This window comes from Pongo abelii, chromosome 10 (genome assembly GCF_028885655.2).
Source record: "Pongo abelii isolate AG06213 chromosome 10, NHGRI_mPonAbe1-v2.0_pri, whole genome shotgun sequence".
NCBI lineage: Eukaryota > Metazoa > Chordata > Mammalia > Primates > Hominidae > Pongo > Pongo abelii.
Window position 1 is genome coordinate 109,119,017 of NC_071995.2, and position 18,915 is coordinate 109,137,931.

The 18,915-nt window shown below is 43.8% G+C and overlaps 1 protein-coding gene across 1 annotated transcript in view; it reads left to right on the top strand.

Annotated features, from left to right (window-relative positions):
• The window catches only part of ATP2A2 (ATPase sarcoplasmic/endoplasmic reticulum Ca2+ transporting 2), a 66,107-nt gene extending 47,627 nt beyond the window's left edge, over positions 1–18,480 (top strand). The window contains exons 9-20 of the mRNA XM_024256440.3: positions 3,680–3,768; positions 4,259–4,361; positions 5,095–5,226; positions 10,406–10,528; positions 10,628–10,846; positions 11,786–12,121; positions 13,364–13,584; positions 14,369–14,571; positions 16,023–16,108; positions 16,390–16,523; positions 17,150–17,267; positions 17,356–18,480. Coding sequence (XP_024112208.2) covers positions 3,680–3,768; positions 4,259–4,361; positions 5,095–5,226; positions 10,406–10,528; positions 10,628–10,846; positions 11,786–12,121; positions 13,364–13,584; positions 14,369–14,571; positions 16,023–16,108; positions 16,390–16,523; positions 17,150–17,267; positions 17,356–17,625 — 2,034 coding nt within the window. The 3' untranslated portion in view covers positions 17,626–18,480. The remainder of the gene's footprint in view (positions 1–3,679; positions 3,769–4,258; positions 4,362–5,094; positions 5,227–10,405; positions 10,529–10,627; positions 10,847–11,785; positions 12,122–13,363; positions 13,585–14,368; positions 14,572–16,022; positions 16,109–16,389; positions 16,524–17,149; positions 17,268–17,355) is intronic.
• Positions 18,481–18,915: the final 435 nt, after the last annotated feature.

The following is an 18,915-nucleotide window of genomic DNA, read 5'->3' on the forward strand; positions in this document are numbered from 1 at the left end:
AAGTTCTAGAGAAAGCTGCTGGTTAACCTCTCTACCTGAAGTCCTAATTGGTTTTTCTATCACATGTTGAATGAAGCATGCTTTTTCCTAAAAAGTAAATAGTCATCTCTCGGTATTCATTGGAGACTGGTTCCAGGACCTCCCTCAGATATCACACTCTGCAGATGCTCAAGTCTCTGAAATGAAGTGGTTCAATACTTGCATATAACCTTGTTCATCCTCCAGTATACTTGAAATCATCTCCAGATTACTTACAATATCTAACATAATATTAGAAATGATACGTAAATAGTTAAACTGTGTTGTTTAGGGATAGTTAGCCTGTGTTGTTTAGGGAATAATGAAAAGAAAAAAATGTACATGTCCAGTACAGATGCAGTTATTTTTCCATCTGCTGTTTAGTTGACCGTGGATGTGGAACCCACAGGTACAGAGGGCTGACTAAAATTGCTTTTAACTTGCTTTATTCTGTGTATTCATCATATATATTTTTTGTTTGTTTGTTTGTTCTTGTTTTGAGATGGAGTTTCACTCTTGTTGCCCAGGCTGTAGTGCAATGGCCCGATCTCAGCTCACTACAACCTCCGCCTTCTGGGTTCAAGCGATTCTCCTGCTTCAGCCTCCCAAGTAGCTGGGATTACAGGCATGCGCCCCCACGCCCGACTAATTTTTTGTATTTTTAGTAGAGATAGGGTTTCTCCATGTTGGTCAGGCTGGTCTCGAACTCCTGACCTCAAGTGATCCGCCCGCCTCCTCGGCTTCCCAAAGTGCTGGGATTATAGGCGTGAGCCCCCGCGCCCGGCCATCCTATATTTTTTGACCATCGTTTGATAAAATAATTTAAACCTGCTGTTAGAAAAGTAACAACTGAATAAATAATGCAATAATTATACAGCTGGATTATTTTGTATAATTCACTTTCCTTAGGTTTTGCTTAAACAACTTGGTACAAGTCTATTCCAAAAGGTACACTTGACTCATGCAGAGTAGACATATATCACATATTTTATTTGGCTCATTAATTGGCAAGGGAATCTGTATTTGAGGAAGTGTTCAATATTAGAATATTAGAATAGGGATTGCTAGGTTAGATTACAAAACTAATGTCTTATAGGGAAACCTCATATACATGAGCATTTATTTAATAGCACAGTGTTACATTTTCCTAGAATGGGCTTGTTAAATAATGCTTCTGTATGATATTGAAAGGATGTAGTTATCTTGGCCTTTTCGTCAGGTTTTAGATAATTATTTTTAACATCGGAAATTGTTTTATAATCAGTTAAGCCCTGTGAATTTTTATTTTGCCAATTTTAAGTTCATGATGATTTTTTAGATACAGGTTCTCCCTCCCCTGCAAGCTCCTTGTGAAGTCCAAACCCACATTTAGAATTGACAGAACTGGGGTGTTCCAACTTTCAAAGTGGAAAGCTTCTAGGTTTGTCTTGGGTTTCTCCAGGATATTAAGGTGTTTGACTGAGCTACTTAAGTTCTTATTTTTTGGAACCAAAAGGTTGGATGAATGGGCTAAAAGTCAGTTTTGTCATACTGGTTGTTTCAGGAAGAGAAAGGGAATTTTCTTATTTACTATTTTGTGTCTCACTTAGCCTGAAAGCTTTAATTCCTCAGAATAGTCTTTATGTCCATGAAAGTAAGCCATGTGTAAAATTGTAATTTTTAAAATTTCAGTTTCCCAGTTCACTGTAAATTTTTTTTTGTTCTTTTCTCCCTTGAATGGCTTGACTTAAAATGTTTTCTTATAATGAAGAAAAAGCCTGCCTGTTCTGAGTGAAGCTCTACCTCACAACAGGAAGCTGGTGCTAATTGGTATTCTGCAGGAGGCTTCTTGCAGTGGTATTGCATAACTGCCCTTGACTTAGGAAGATTTTCATCCTGCATATCCTAAATGGTTGACTTGCTCACAGTCAAAAATGTCGGAGTACATTTAGATTTAGCTAATGTAGATTCAGATTCTGAATGTCTTTTAGAATATTTTGGGCTTTGGTATAGACTCAAAGAATTTCACATTTTTGGCTGGCACAGTGGTTCACGCCTGTAATTTCAGCACTTTGGGAGGCCAAGGCGGGCGGATCACCTGAGGTCAGGAGTTCGAGACCAGCCTGACCAACATAGTGAAACCTCATCTCTACTAATATTACAAAAATTAGCTGGGCATGTTGGCAGGCGCCTATAATTTCACCTATTGGGGAGGCTGAGGCAGGAGAATCACTTGAATCCGGGAGGCGGAGGTTGCAGTGAGTCGAGTTGTGCCATTGCACTCCATCCAGCCTAGGCGACAGAGTGATACTCCACCTCAAAAAAAAAAAAAAAAAAAAGTTATTTTAAAATAAAGATTAACTAATTTCCTTATTGAATGTGGGATGAATTGCTCTGAAAAGATGTGTTTTTAAAACACAACATAGCTTTGTTGTTGTTGTTATTACGGAGTTTTGCTCTGTCGCCCAGGCTAGAGTGCAGTGGCGCAATCTCAGCCCACTGCAACCTCTGCCTCCCGGGTCCAAGCACTTCTCTCCCTCAACCTCCCGAGTAGCTGGGATTACAGGTGCCCACCACCACGCCTGGCTGATTTTTTATATTTTTAGTAGAGACGGGTTTCACCATCTTTGTCAGGCTGATCTTTAGCTCCTGACCTCATGATCTGCCCACCTCGGCCTCTCAAAGTGCTGGGATTATAGGCGTGAGCCACCATGCCCAGCTCAATGTGGCCTTTTTAACTTGAGTTTTACATTTTTAAAATTCCCCTTAGAGAATGATTTGATCAGATTATTAATTGCTCATATTTCAGAGAAAGCATGAGAAAATATAGTTTTGACATCACTTTCTGTAATTTTTTCTTTTTAGAGGAGGTTTTACAAGTTTTCATTTGCAATGAAAACACAAGCCTAAATCTTACTTTTCCAAACTGGGCGTCTGAATTATAATTTGTGAATGCAAATCAAGCAGTGGAAAAATTATCTTTAAGAAAATAGCTTATGTCGCTTTAAAAAATAAAAGTAATCCTTTCCTAAGCATGCTTCCATCTGTATTGTCTAGGGAACATCAATTCATTCAGCTCTGCGGGCTCCTTACTGTATACATATAGTTATGCAGCTTCATAGAACATGAGCTATTGCCACAATAAAAATAAGTGGGAAGGAGCAGAGAAGCAGTTTGTCTTATTTTACTCGGGAAATGTTTATGCATCTCTGAAATGTGAGTTTATTCTTCCCAAGCTTTTGTGCTTAGCTCTAAGGCAGGACTACCTAATACCACTCTCACAGCCAGCCATTTGAAATTTGGGATTGTGAGCAATCTAAAGAGTAACTTGTCTCTGGAACTGACCTTTTGCTGACCGGGAGTCCTCATAACTTGGGTTTTGTGTGGGTTGTTGTGTGTTTGGTGCCACTGCTGCTCATTCATTCAGCACCTCAGTGATGCTGTTTTTCATACTGTTCGATTGGTCGGGGGTATGATGGGCGAAGCAGGCTAATATAATTAAGCTAGTTAGGGTAAGGGACAGTACTGCTGATGCTGAGTGAGCCTCAGTGAGTTTTATTAAAGTTGTTTTTGTAAATGAAACAGATTGTTTGCCTTTGTCTTAAGCTAACAAAGGTAGTTTATTTGTGTAGTATTTTTTTAAAATCCCTTTTAAATACTCTGATGCGCTCTCCTCCTACAGATGTTCATTCTGGACAGAGTGGAAGGTGATACTTGTTCCCTTAATGAGTTTACCATAACTGGGTCAACTTATGCACCTATTGGAGAAGTGTGAGTAACCCTCCTCCTCATTTAAAGGATCTGGTGTGGCAGTTTAGTATTTGTATTGATTTGCAGCATGTCTACAAAGTTAAGACAGCTTTCTGAATGTGGCTCAAGTCAACACTTATTACTAAAGTAGTAAATGTTTTTAAAACAAAAACTTTGAAAGATGAACCAAAGGTTATAATCCAGTCATCTTTTTGCATCTTCTGGGCTCCAAACTTTCAAGAGGGATTTGTGTTTGTTATTCACTAATGCCAGTGGTGGAAGAATTGAATTAAGAATTTCTGGTCTTTTTACTGATTGATTTCTGATATCAGAGATGCATTCTCTCTTTTGTTTTTGTCTAATATGGCTCTGGCATCAAATTCTTTGGAATTTTTTCTAGTATGTTGTCCCAGAAATTCTGTTTTCATTATTAAAGAATTGCGGGGGGCGGTGGGGGGGAATCAATAGTGGCGACCATACCCTGCTCTGAGAGTGTTTTCTCTTTGGGCAGGCATAAAGATGATAAACCAGTGAAATGTCACCAGTATGATGGTCTGGTAGAATTAGCAACAATTTGTGCTCTTTGTAATGACTCTGCTTTGGATTACAATGAGGTAAGTTTCTTCATAAATTAGAAGAAATGGCTGTTCCTAGTTCAAGGGTGGGGTGGGTAGAATGAAAGTCTAGCCAGTCTGCCTTCCTCCCTTTTGAAAGTCAAGGGTGCCTGATTTTGTTTCCCCGTTCCATTCAGAACCTTATGGTGGGGCCAGCATGACCTCACCAAAGAAAGCTGAGAGCCTTTCACATATCCTCTGTGGCTGAGCATTGCAGTTAGTTAACTTAAAGTTGTAGTATATGTGATGTTCTTATCTGTTGATAGCATACTTACTATAAATGAATAAAACCCAGGATAGAAAATGCTTTCCTGAAAGCAAAGGATATAGTTTCTGTCTCAAAGGTAAGCCAGTCCCTGTCAGAGACAGAATGTGAACTCTTCAGAATGATAAGCAATGACATGGAATTACATTATTATGTGAAGGTACTCTTTGAATTAATAGTGTGATCAGTGGCTTCTTATGTTTGGGTGAAATAATAAATACTGTGTTTGATGTCATCTTATATTTAAGGGAAATGAAAAACCTACTTATTAGAATAAGATCACATACACACCTGTACTTTGAATATGTTTTTAACTATCTGGGTCACCTGTTCCAGAGGAGGATAAAAATGGCCTTACAATGTTGTAATAGAGGACAGATTGTGCTTTTGTGGGAAAAAAATATTAAAGATAAATTTATCTGTGTACTTCTCCCTTTTTTCTACTTTCTGTGCCTTTAACCAATACAGGCAAAGGGTGTGTATGAAAAAGTTGGAGAAGCTACAGAGACTGCTCTCACTTGCCTAGTAGAGAAGATGAATGTATTTGATACTGAATTGAAGGGTCTTTCTAAAATAGAACGTGCAAATGCCTGCAACTCAGTGAGTATTTGAACCTGGTTTATTGTTCATGCTGCTTATCAGTCGTACTATATATACTTAGTGTCTGCACTGTCCTACTCTCTTAGAAAACGAATTATACCTTGTCTCCTCAAACTTACAGTATTTCCTTCCCCATATTCACTCTCAGGTAAGATGCTCTTCCTGTGTATTTGACCAAGAAAATAAAAGCAATCAATAGCTAATTTCCTTGAGTGACCCTCTGTGCCCACAGGGGCTGTCCTCTCCCATAGTGCTGTGAACAGTGTTCTTGCTCCTAGCAGAAGCCACCTCCTCCCAACATCTTTGCTGCATTATTTATTTCCATCTCTACTAGATGTTCTTCAGCATAGGGGGAAATAACAGTGTCTTTCTGTCTTAAAACTTTCCTTTGACCTTATTTCCCCTGTCAGCTACCACACTTTCTTTTCCTGTTCAATTAAACTTTTTTTTTTTTTTTTTTTTTTGAGACAGAGTCTCTCTCTGTCGCCAGGTTGGAGTGCCATGGCGTGATCTTGGCTCACTGCAACCTCTGCCTCCTGGGTTCAAGCGATTCTCCTGCCTTAGCCTCCCTAGTAGCTGGGATTACAGGCGCACGCCACCATGCCCAGCTAATTTTTTGTATTTTTAGTAGAAATGGGGTTTCACCATGCTAGCCAGGCTGGTCTCGAACTGCTGACCTCAGGTGATCCGCCCGCCTCAGCCTCCCAAAGTGCTGGGATTACAGGCATGAGCCACCGCGCCTGGGCATCAAACAAACATTTCTTAACTCATTTGATGAGACCAGCATAACCAAATACCAAAGGTCAGTGTGGTGATGGTGGTGGTGGTGGCAGAGGGCACTGACATTGTCCATGTATACACTGAACAAATAAGTGGCCTCTGAGCCTTTTTCTCTCTGCCTGTCAGAGTCTTTGAGACAGGACTGATTTGACCAGCATCACTATGACAAGGGCCAGTAGCAAGGATGGGAGTCTCCACAGTGAGTTGGACCTGAGTGAGGTTCCTCTCAAAGAGCTGCTGCTCCCTCCTGCCAAGACCACCATACTGGACCTGTCCTGCGGTACTACCCTTAGATTTCTGTGGCCTCACAAGCCCGGGAGCCTAGACCTCAGTAGAAACACTTTGCAACGGCTGCTGGTGGACACTGGCCATCCATTGAGTCTCTAGCACCTGGGTCTCCTCAAAAGACTGGTCCCCCTGCCTGTCACTTGGCTCAGCTTAAGAACTTGAAATGGACCGGGCGCAGTGGCTCACAACTGTAATCCCAACACTTTGGGAAGCTGAGGCGGGAGAGTCACTTGAGGCCAAGAGTTTAGTGCAGCGTCACTGCACTTCAGCCTGGGCAACAGAGTCAGACCCCATCTCAAAAAAAATTAAGGCCTGAAGTGGCTAAACTTGAAGGATAACTCCCTTTATCTTATCCTGGCCAAAGTGGTAGATGATTGCTTGGATGAGAAGTGATACGCAGATAAGATGTTGCAATACACAAAGTCTGTGTGGGTCAGTTAGTCACGTGGGTGCTAAGGACAGGTGGGAGAGAAGAAGCAAGCTACAGAAGCAGCTCAAGAATGGGAACTGAGGAAGCTGTGGTTGTATTGGAGGAAGGAGTGTGATGCCCTCAAAGCAGCCAAGGAGGAGCAGAAGGAGCTTAGGGACGTAAGTCAGGCTCTCAAAGTCTATGTCTGGTTCCTGCCCCCACAAACCACCACCCAGGAAACATCATTCCTGAGTTATGTGGCAGCAGCAGCAGCTGCTCCTTTTATATGGCAGACAGGCTGATTGCTTGTTGGGCAAGAGCCCTCCCTCCTACACTGTCTCAGAGTGAATACCCTCTCTCTGCAGTCCAGAATCTGCACAGCCACATGGTCCTCTAATAGGTCCACCAGACCATTTGCCTACAAGCAGCCTCATCCTCAGTGTCCACTGTCTCCTAGCTGTGGAGCTTGGATTCCTATAGAATTGGGTTCTGCCAGACATACCTCTTTTTGGCATCAGACCTACCTGTCTGTCATCACCATGGGGCTGCCAGTCAGTATTTTTGCAGCCTCTTTATAGGACGTTGTTGTAACTTAGGGTTCCCTGGTAGAATAAGGAGCGATGGGAAGGGGAGAGGTCCTGCATGCCTGAAGGAACAGGTCTGGGGGAGGAGAGAGGTAGAACTCAGCCTTTTCTAGTTGTCATACACAGCTGTATAAAGGCAAGCCTCATTTAGCAAAATGATTAGTTGTCACCACGTTTAATGCTTTTTGTGTGTCATAAGCCCTTTCATCCCTTCCTGGGTAATAAGGGCAAATGAGGAGGCACTGTGTCATTGGGGGGTAGTACAGCCTGAGTTGGGAGGGAGCAGTATACCTGTTTTCTTAATAACCTCAAACATCAAGCATTTTAGTGACCACACAGAATTTCAGGGTGAAAAGTTCTAGACCATCATGTCCAGCCTGCAGGTAGGGACACCAAGCCCTTCCATGACCTGTGTGGCGTGGTCTTCCGGTTAGTGTGAGGCAGGATTTTGTCTCCTTTATACTGTCCTGAGAAAACAAAACTCACAGTGGAATTGAGACCGTCTCAGCTGAAGTATAGATTCCTTTTCAGTAAACTGATGCACAATTCACAAATGGCAATCTCAGAGCCATGAAGGCCTTGGACCACTCCTTTGGCTTCTTCCCTCTACCCATGTGTCTTCCATGAACCCGAAGCAGTCCAGGCTTATTCACTCTGCCAGTAAGCAAGGACGTGGATCCTGGCAGAGCCACGTTGCCTGCGATCTATTAGTTGGTGTAACTAAAAATCTGAAGCAGCCTAAAAACAGCTTCACAGATTGAGGGGGTTTGAGTCTTTTGATTCTAGACCTCTGACTACTCCTGCCGAGTGATGGGAAACAAGTCATGTCATGGGGCTGAACCAGCACTGGCTCACTAGCCAGTGACCACACAAGTACGGGCAATGCTGTCATCTTTGTGTCTCCCTGCTCCAGAGCTCCCTTGTCCCATCTTTTTCACATCCCTTGGCCAAGGGATCGGAAACAGCTGTCATGCTGCTCGTTCACTAAGGATTTCCAGACACAAGCTCTTTGCCTCCCTTCCCACTTGAGATAGCAGGAACCCATGTGTAGTTTAGAAGCAGAGAGAGCAGGTCCAGCGTTTTGGCCCCATGGCTTGTTTGGCTAGGTCCGTGGTTCTTGGCCAGCCTAGTACTGAAAGGGATTTCCCTCCCCCACTCCCAGCCCAAGACCTCTTACCTGGGTAGGTCCACGCCTTCCTCAGAATCATTGCATGTTCCTTTAGTCATCCCAGTGCCATTGGCGCAAATGCTTAATTGAAACTAAACACACGTGTCATTGAGATGATACAGAATCCAGCGTAGCACTCATAACCATTCCTTTGCTGCCTGAGGCGGTTCAGTGGCTGGCAGGCCAGCAGGATCGCTGCAGGGCCCTTAGCCCCATCTAGTCAGTTCATCAGCCTTCAGTCCTCCCGTAGCTTCCTAGGTTAGATGCTGATGTTCTTGGGGATTTCTATGATGATTTTTAAATGTGTGTCAGTGGGAACAAATTAATATAATTAACTCACCACATTAACCAAATTAAGGTGGAAAAAAACAATAAGGTCACCTCAGTAGGTGCATATGATGAAACCCATCTGTTACACCAAACTAAGACTATAATAGCATGTCTTTAACGCCGACGGTGTGTTTACACAGATACCATGCTAACATAACAGAATTCTCACCATTTCTATGCAGTATTATACTGGCATTCCTGGTCTGTGTAGTAGGCAAGAAAAGTATAAAAACTGGAAGAGAAGGGGTATCTTTAGTTGTAGGTAACGTTGTAAAGCCAAAGGTTTATTCTCAGTCCTCATCTTACCTATTTTGTTGGTGCCGTCACTCGCTCCCTCTTTGAAGCACCTCTTCACTTGGCTTCCACGATCCCATACTTGCTCTCCCTCCCTTGGCCTCTCATTCGAGGTCTTCTTAGCTGGATCTTTCACATAGCACCGGGAGGTGAAGGCTCCGTAGTCCGCAGCCATTTCTGTCTATAGTTACTCCCATGATCTCTTCTGGTCTCATGACTGTAATCAGTAGCCACTAGCTATCTAAAACTACTTAGAATGCTTTAAAAAATACTTAGAATACCTGAAAACACTTCCCTAGATGCTCTAGCCATATTCACTTAAAGTGCTTATCCATCACGTGTGACAGCCACATGAACAGTGGCCACAGAGCATTGCCATCTTGCACAGAGTTCTGGTGGACAGCTCTGCTTGGGGCTATCTCTTCACCTCCAGCGTTCCCTAGTTTAATTCAGTGTCATTATACTGAATGGTATTCCTTGTCTCCCTTCAGCCAATGCTTTTGTTTTTTGAGACGGAGTTTGCTCTTTCGTCCAGGGTGGCGTGAAGTGGCGCAATCTCGTCTCGCTGGAATCTCTGCCCCCCCCCACCCCCCCCCCCCGGCTTTAAGCAGTTCTCCTGCCTCGGCCTCCTGAGTAGCTGGGATTATAGGTGCCTGCCACCACACCTAGCTAATTTTTGTAGACAAGGTTTCACTGTGTTGGCCAGGCTGGGCATGAACTGCTGACCTCAGGTGATCCACTGCACCCGACCACCTTCAGCCAATTCTTGACAACTAGAGCTTGGGATCCTCCGTTGTCTTCTGTTTTACTTGTCTTAAAAGCCAAATGCCCCATAATGACTTTTGAGGTCTTAATGACCTGCTTCTACCGTCCTCTGCCATTACCTGTCTCACCTTTTGCTCATGTAAACTCTTCCAGCCACGTTGGCACTCCTTTACCATTCCAGGACTTGCCAGGTTGCACTTCCGTTCTCTGCCTGGTGGGTCTTCACCACCACCCACTGGGTTCACACACATCTTTTCAGGCCCCATGGGGCCATCTTTATTCAAATGTCACCGCCTTCTGGCCACTTTATGTAACAGTATGATATTCATGTATGCAAATTTTCTATCCCCCTTCCCTTTTTCTCTATAGCACTTGTGTTACTTTTGCATCTTAGTCTGTCTCTCCCAAAATAGGGGACAAGTTTCATGAGGGCAAAAACTTGTCTGTTTTGTTTATTGCTATATTCCTAGCATCTGTCATGTAATAGGTGCTTACTGTTTGTTAGGTAAAAAAGTTCAGAAATTGCCACCCAGTAGTATTCCATATTTGTTCCCTTTGTAGGTCATTAAACAGCTGATGAAAAAGGAATTCACTCTAGAGTTTTCACGTGACAGAAAGTCAATGTCGGTTTACTGTACACCAAATAAACCAAGCAGGACATCAATGAGCAAGATGTTTGTAAAGGCAAGTATGGCAGATTGCAATTGAGATGTTCTTACCCGGGTTAAGATCCCGGTGAACCAATAAAACAAAATTGTTGATCTAAATCTGTAACATTTCCAGGGTGCTCCTGAAGGTGTCATTGACAGGTGCACCCACATTCGAGTTGGAAGTACTAAGGTTCCTATGACCTCTGGAGTCAAACAGAAGATCATGTCTGTCATTCGAGAGTGGGGTAGTGGTAGCGACACACTGCGATGCCTGGCCCTGGCCACTCATGACAACCCACTGAGAAGAGAAGAAATGCACCTTGAGGACTCTGCCAACTTTATTAAATATGAGGTTAGCTAATGAAAAGTTTCTTTGTCCACACCCTGCACGATTCATTGTGTTTAAACAGTACTCCTTCAAGCAAAAGGTCAAACAGTCCTCACTTTTGCCAAGAAAGAGGTGTGGTTATTTGTTTTTCTGCCTGCCAGCTGTGTCACCCTTAAAATTTAGATTGCTGCTTCAAACATACATAGTTAATAATTTCATAAAAGTGTTATTTTCAAAGTAGAATATTTTCAAAGTAGAATAATCAAGATGAGCTTAAGCTTGTAAACCCCATTTTGCAGCTCATCTAAATCATGATTTTTTTTTAATTGGGGATATTTCTAGAATATTCATTAGTTATTGAAGGTCAAAAGATCCAAGTTGGAGATTCCTTCCACTTTTCTACTCAGAGTAGAATTCTTTTATATCAAGGATGTGACATCCTAAAGCTATGAACAAAATGAAGAAGCTCTGGTACTGTGGGCTCAGAATAGCACAAGAGTTAAAGAATGGTTTAACGGGTGTAGTGGTATTCTTTTTTTCTCATAAGAAAATGCAGAAACTGGCCAGGCACGGTGGCTCAAACGCTTGCAATCTCAGCACTTTGGGAGGCCGAGGCTGGCAGATCACCTGGGGTTGGGAGTTTGAGACCAGCCTGACCAACATGGAGAAACCACATCTCTACTAAAAATACAAAATTAACCAGGTGTGGTGGCGCATACCTGTAGTCCCAGCTACCCTGGAGGCTGAGGCAGGAGAGTCTCTTGAACCTGGGAGGCAGAGGTCGCGGTGAGCTGAGATTGCGCCATGGCACTCCAGCCTGGGCAACAAGCAAAACTCCGCCTCAAAAAAAAAAGAAAAAAGAAAATGCAGAAACCTATCTCAATGTTTAACTGGGCATTTTTCAAACTAGGGGACAAAAAGTAGAATTTGCCACTTTTATTTAAAGTGATGCTCTTATTTTAGACCAATCTGACCTTCGTTGGCTGCGTGGGCATGCTGGATCCTCCGAGAATCGAGGTGGCCTCCTCCGTGAAGCTGTGTCGGCAAGCAGGCATCCGGGTCATCATGATCACTGGGGACAACAAGGGCACTGCTGTGGCCATCTGTCGCCGCATCGGCATCTTCAGGCAGGATGAGGACGTGACGTCAAAAGCTTTCACAGGCCGGGAATTTGATGAACTCACCCCCTCCGCCCAGCGAGACGCCTGCCTGAATGCCCGCTGTTTTGCTCGAGTTGAACCCTCCCACAAGTCTAAAATCGTAGAATTTCTTCAGTCTTTTGATGAGATTACAGCTATGGTGAGCATGTTTGAACATGTACAGGTGACTCAGGCTACACAAGCACATAGTAGCCTCTAATTTTGACCACTGAATTTTTCTGTCATAGCTTCCTAATTTGGGATTTGTCATGATTTGGGTCTTTTCTCTAGAATTCGGTGAATCAGTGGTTGGCATGTTGTGTGCTACTTGCAGGGAAGATCCTAGAGTCGTTTAAAACCCAGAAGGGCCTTCCAGATCAGTTCCAGAGGAACAATCTGGTGATCTAGTCTCTTTTTTAAATGAGACGTGTTTTTATCATAAGTTTTCTGAAAATTGAGGATGTAATCAGTCAGTTGTTTGGATCACCCTGCTTTTAAGTTGGATGTTCTTTAAGAGCTGGCTGTTGATGAAGCATCAGTATTCTTCCCCTCACCTGATTTTCACCCAGATATACTATGTTAAATTTACTTTCTTCTCTTTAAAAAAAAAAAAATCTTAGTTTTGAAACATACTGTAAGTGTACTCTCCTCTCCCCCAGAGGTAACTGAAGTTGGAATTTAGCAAAAATATTAAAAACATGGGAGTGCTGTTTTTGTGTCTGTAGACAGTATTATTTTTGCGTGCTTTTGAAGGCATATTTTTTGGCCGAGTGCAGTGGCTCATGCCTGTAACCCCAACACTTGGGAGGCTGAGGCAGGTGAATCACTTAGGGTCAGGAGTTCAAGACCAGCCTGGCCAACATGGTGAAACCCCGTCTCTACTAAAAATACAAAAAATTGCTGTGTGTGGTGGTGGGCGCCTGTAATCCCAGCTACTCGGGAGACTGAGGCAGGAGAATCGCTTGAACCCAGGAGGCGTGCAGTGAGCCAAGACTGCGCCACTGCACTACAGCCTGGGCGACAGAGCGAGACTCCATCTCAAAAAAATTAAAATTTGTATATTTTTGCAATCTGCATCTTTCTACTTGAAATTTATCCATGTGGATACAAGTACTTCCTCTTGACTGCCACATAGGTTGTGTTTTTGTTTTTAGTAAGATAATACAGATAAATTTGAAATCCCCTTTGTCCCACTTCGGTAAACTTATTTGGTAATTTTACATTTCCTAGGTAAAATGTGTTTTGTGACACCAACTTACGAAACAAAAATTCTATATAACTCTTTGCCAAGAGACCTATGGCTCTGTTCGTTTTCCTCCTGCTTCCCATTCAGTGGGCTTTTGCCTAGGGGTATGAGTGTGGCATGCCAGTTGGCTGACCCAACCATTGCTTTCCCTTTCAGACTGGCGATGGCGTGAACGATGCTCCTGCTCTGAAGAAAGCCGAGATTGGCATTGCTATGGGCTCTGGCACTGCAGTGGCTAAAACCGCCTCTGAGATGGTCTTGGCAGATGACAACTTCTCCACCATCGTGGCTGCCGTTGAGGAGGGGCGGGCAATCTACAACAACATGAAACAGTTCATCCGCTACCTCATCTCGTCCAACGTCGGGGAAGTTGTCTGGTAGGTCTCTGTGATAGCATCACTTACTGTACGCCTTTATCTAAATGGGTCATGGAGCCCAGTTCTCGCAGTTTGCTCTCCAGATTGCAGCAGCTTTGGTCTTTGTGCCTGAGTTGGAAGAGAGGAGTGGGCAACACAGAAATGCCTTATGGAAGCAGTGGTGCTTTGGCCCTCGGGAGGGTTGTCTGCAGCTGCCCCAACATGCAGAGAATCCTCTTTAACATGAAACTGAGCTTAAATTAACCAGGTAGTCACGTGAAATTCTTGCCCTCCAAAAGTTGGCTTTATCTCAGTCAGCTTAATTATTTTTTTATTTTTATTTATTTTTTTGAGACAGTCTCGCTGTCGCCCAGGCTTCAGGCAGTGGCACGATCTCAGCTCACTGTCCCCTCCACCTCCTGGGTTCAAGCCTCCCAAACAGCTGGGATTACAGGCATGCGCCACCACTCCCTGCCACTTTTTTGTGTTTTAGTAGAAATGAGGTTTCACCATGTTGCCCAGGCTGGTCTCTTAACTGCTGAGCTCAGCCAGTCTGCCCACCTTGGCTTCCCAAAGTGCTGGGATTACAGGCATAAGCCACCGCACCTGGCCTCAGTCATCTGAATTTAAGTAATAAACTAAGTAAACGTGAGCTTTAATTCAAAATTGGGTATAAGTATTTTACAGATTACCTGAAGTTGTTGTCATTTATTTTTCTGGAGGCGGGGCAGGGTGATGATGCTCTTTCAATAGTGGCCAGAAGTCATTTGGGCTCTCTTTGTCTTCTTTTCTTGATTGGAAACAGTATTTTCCTGACAGCAGCCCTTGGATTTCCCGAGGCTTTGATTCCTGTTCAGCTGCTCTGGGTCAATCTGGTGACAGATGGCCTGCCTGCCACTGCACTGGGGTTCAACCCTCCTGATCTGGACATCATGAATAAACCTCCCCGGAACCCAAAGGAACCATTGATCAGCGGGTGGCTGTTTTTCCGTTACTTGGCTATTGGCTGTGAGTACAATTTTTTTATATTACTGATTTTTAAACAAAATGTTTGTGAGCTGAAATTTTGTAAATTCATCCCTTAAAAGCATATTTTTTCTTCTATCCCCGTATAGGGTAGCAAAAGACAGAGATGCCCTCTTACAGTTCGATGAACTATACACCCAATTTACAAAAGTCCTTTCACAGTTCCAGTTTTAGCATCCTGCCCTTACTTGGGCTTTTGTGAATGAGCAATTAAACATCAGGGTTTTCAGATTTAGCCCTGTGTGCAAAGGGATAAGAATGATTCACGCTGGGTTCTGCCTTCCAAGAGTTCATAGGTGGGATTTAAATAGATAATTGTCACTAAGATATAAAATTTAGTCCCTGTTTCCATAAGAGAAGGGTTGTGCAGTGGCTGGTCCCTTTTATATATAAATCATCTCTTTAGCCTTCGTCTTCCTCACCCCGGGTTCTTCCCCATTTCATAGATTGGGAAAGTGAGGTGAAATCACTTCCCTGGGATCCCATAGGAAGGCATTGTGTTTTGATAATATATTCACATGACTTCAAATTCAAAAAGCACACAGTGGCATAGAATGGAAAGGGTATGGGCCGGTCACTTCCCTCTGGCGTTGAGGTGCTCATGTACCCTGTGCCCTTCCGGAGAGATTCCAGCATGCTGTGCACACCTACCTGTTGACCCTTGTCTTGCCTTCTTCCTGCTTGTCAGATCCTTCCATATCCGGACATGTGTAGTGCCTTATCCTTGCAGCCAGCGGCCCCTCATGCTCCATTGTAATTCATGGGTTAGTGGGTATATGCACTTGTTGTTTTTGACTCTACCACATGGGGATATTTGCCTCGTCTGAATTCTGTGTATTCTCTGCTGCACCTTGTTGCTTCTTTGCAATAAACTTCCTGAACTCAAAAGCTAATACTGGGGGGAATCCCCAGGAGCTGCTGAGGGCAGGGCCATGCTGCTCAGTGTTCCACCCTAGCTCCTGACAGCATTTCCCTAGAAAGCTGCTGCTGGGCCTCTAATGGAGCAGATAAATCTGTGTACAACTAGGCAGCAATAGTTTGTCCAAAAGTCCTGGTGTGATCTAGTCCCCCAACACTGTGCAGCCTTACATGGAGGACACACACACTTGCAGCCTTGAAGTACTACCCGCTGAGGGGAGAAGGCACGGCAAGGGGAAAATTTGGCACAGGATGGAGCAAGTGCTTTTTCTCACACATTCTGGAGGAAAAGTTATCCAGTTCTTCTGTTCTAGAAATACCCCTGTCCTTCAGAAACCAAGATCTAGTTGCTCTGGCTATCAGGCGTGAGCAGGTGGTGGTAGCACCACAGGCTCCAGATAACATCACTGTCCCATGTCTTTGATCTTCGTCCTTGTGGGGATTGGCCTGCATGGCCTCGGTGGCAGCGAGCCCTGCAGAGGCAAGTGCGTCAGCATCATTGTGTTTGTTCCCAGGTTACGTTGGCGCTGCTACCGTGGGTGCTGCTGCATGGTGGTTCATTGCTGCTGACGGTGGTCCAAGAGTGTCCTTCTACCAGCTGGTACTCAGTCACCTTTCTTTCTGTACCTTACATGAGAAGTGTTGTGGGGCCTTGACCTTTCTGTGGTTTGGGTATCTATCAATCAAATCATCTTAAGACTCAAACGATAAACAGTTACAACTAAGATGATTCTGAAGGACCAGGGCTTCTCTGAGAAATTAGGGTAAACCTCTTGGCTGGCTCTGCATTCAGGCTGGTCTGTGCTAGGCTTGGTATGGGGTTGGTGCCTGGACTTGGGAAATATACTGGGCTGATAGGAATTTGATTGGATTTTCTTGCAGAGTCATTTCCTACAGTGTAAAGAGGACAACCCGGACTTCGAAGGCGTGGATTGTGCAATCTTTGAATCCCCATACCCAATGACAATGGCGCTGTCTGTTCTAGTAACTATAGAAATGTGTAACGCCCTCAACAGGTTAGTGCACCTTCACGGCAGGCTGAGGCGAGCATGCTGACTGCCAGGGCACCAGGGAATTGTGTGTAGTCACGGTTGATTGAGGATCACAGGACAGTTCTTCCCTTCCAAAAAGAAAGGAGAACAGGCAATACCAGTTTTAAAAGCATGAGCTGTCGTCACCTCCAGGAAGTAGTGGGAGTGCTTAGCCCTGTGTTTCTTAGGAGCTCTTCCTTAAAAGAAACCGTGGGGGCCAAAAATAGGAACTTTGGTACCCCTGTATGCCAGCACCCACAGGGAAGGAACCTCACCCTTTCACACAGACAAATGGTACCATCCAATTAAGCCCGTGACAAAAATGGAAATTTCTAAATAGCCCAAGTCTCCAGGGCAATTGGGAACAGCTTTGAACTCACTAAGATGGGGTCTGCTATGCCAAAACATAGATATAAAATTTCACAGTTTGTCCTGCATTAGGACATTCTCTTCTTCAGCTTTGCCACTGTAGAAAGTTAGTGGAGTTAGGTCAGCGGATGGTGCCACATTAACAGCTGCCTTACTGAAGTGTAATCCAGCAGGGTCTTACTGCCACTGTGACACATGCCTTGCCTTGGGGGTGCGTTCCCCCACCTCTCCTTGCTCTGCAGCTTGTCCGAAAACCAGTCCTTGCTGAGGATGCCCCCCTGGGAGAACATCTGGCTCGTGGGCTCCATCTGCCTGTCCATGTCACTCCACTTCCTGATCCTCTATGTCGAACCCTTGCCAGTAAGTGGTTGGGTGGGGCTTGGGCTGGGGACCAGCCACCTCCTTCCAGGGGAGGCTGGAGGCGTGACACGTCTTCTCTGTGTGTCAGCTCATCTTCCAGATCACACCGCTGAACGTGACCCAGTGGCTGATGGTGCTGAAAATCTCCTTGCCCGTGATTCTCATGGACGAGACGCTCAAGTTTGTGGCCCGCAACTACCTGGAACCTGGTAAAGAGTGTGTGCAGCCTGCCACCAAATCCTGCTCGTTCTCGGCATGCACCGATGGGATTTCCTGGCCGTTTGTGCTGCTCATAATGCCCCTGGTGATCTGGGTCTATAGCACAGACACTAACTTTAGCGATATGTTCTGGTCTTGACTGACAGTTTTCCATAAAGAAGATGTTTAACTTAATTAATTTTTTTATTGTTTAAAGCAACTGTCTATTTCTGCTGAATTTTCACATGAACATACTGGCTGGTGACGGAGGTTTCATACTCTAGATTTTGTTTTGCTTTTTCTGACTCCAGTGGGGCAAGATTTTCCTTTTTTATACACATAATTAAAGTGTCCATTGACATGTACAGAGAACTAACACTATTTTATGCAAATATTTTTTTGTAGATGAAAAAGCATGTACAGTGTTCTGTTTAATACTCATCCTTGTATAAAAAAAATAGTTGAGCCAGCAGACATTGTCAGCAAATTAATTGGCAGCAGATTTTAGGAAATGAATGTGTGTGGTTTTTTTTCTAAAACTAAATAGCATGTATTGTGTCTTTTGCATGATGATCTGGATTTAATCTGATATCACAGTCTAATTTTTATTCATAAGCCAATTTTTCTGCACTGAGCAGAGTCTTGCTACCTCAGTCAGTATTGTTTTGGTTTGCTACTTCCCTCACCCACTTTGGCCTCCGTTCACCCCACCCCACCCCCACCTCTCCCCACCTTACCCCCGCCCTGCTTGGCTTCCTCTTTAGGATTGTGATGGTTCGTTCTGTTTACATCAGTTTTAACGAGAGGTATGCCTGTACTCGCTTGTGCAGAAAACATTGTTCCAGATTCAATCGACTGGGTTTATGTCCCTTCACATAGTTTTTAAGGTTATTTATTTAAATGTCTAATGTATTTTATGTAACAGACATTGTTTTGCCAACATTGCCTATTTCAGTGGCACGTCACAATCTAGTTTTAAAAAAATAAAACATTTTAAATGGACAGAGAAAAATAACTGTCTTGTCTTTAACTCTTAAGTGGCTTACCTGGGACTAACAGACATGTCCAACTTTCTCTCCAGTTCTTAGCTCAGAACTTTAGTTGTACTCTGCTTGAGGGGAAGAAGGCTCCTGCTCTGCTGTGTAGGTAGTCATAGGAATTGTATTCTTAATGTACAGGCACTAATTGTCATCTGTGATGTACATTTTATGCAAGTTTCTGCTGGCCTGGTATAGAGAACATAAGGGCGTGTGTGTGTGTGTATGTGTGTGTTTTGTAAAATCTGTAAATAGCACATGACCAAATGAACATATTGTATAGAACTATTTTTATTTGAATGTGGCACTAACTACCACCACCGTTACTACGATCAATGTTTGCGCATGTTCGAGATGAGTCTCACCAACAGTAAGTCATTAACAGTCCTAACTGTGGTGTTTTCCTCCAATGC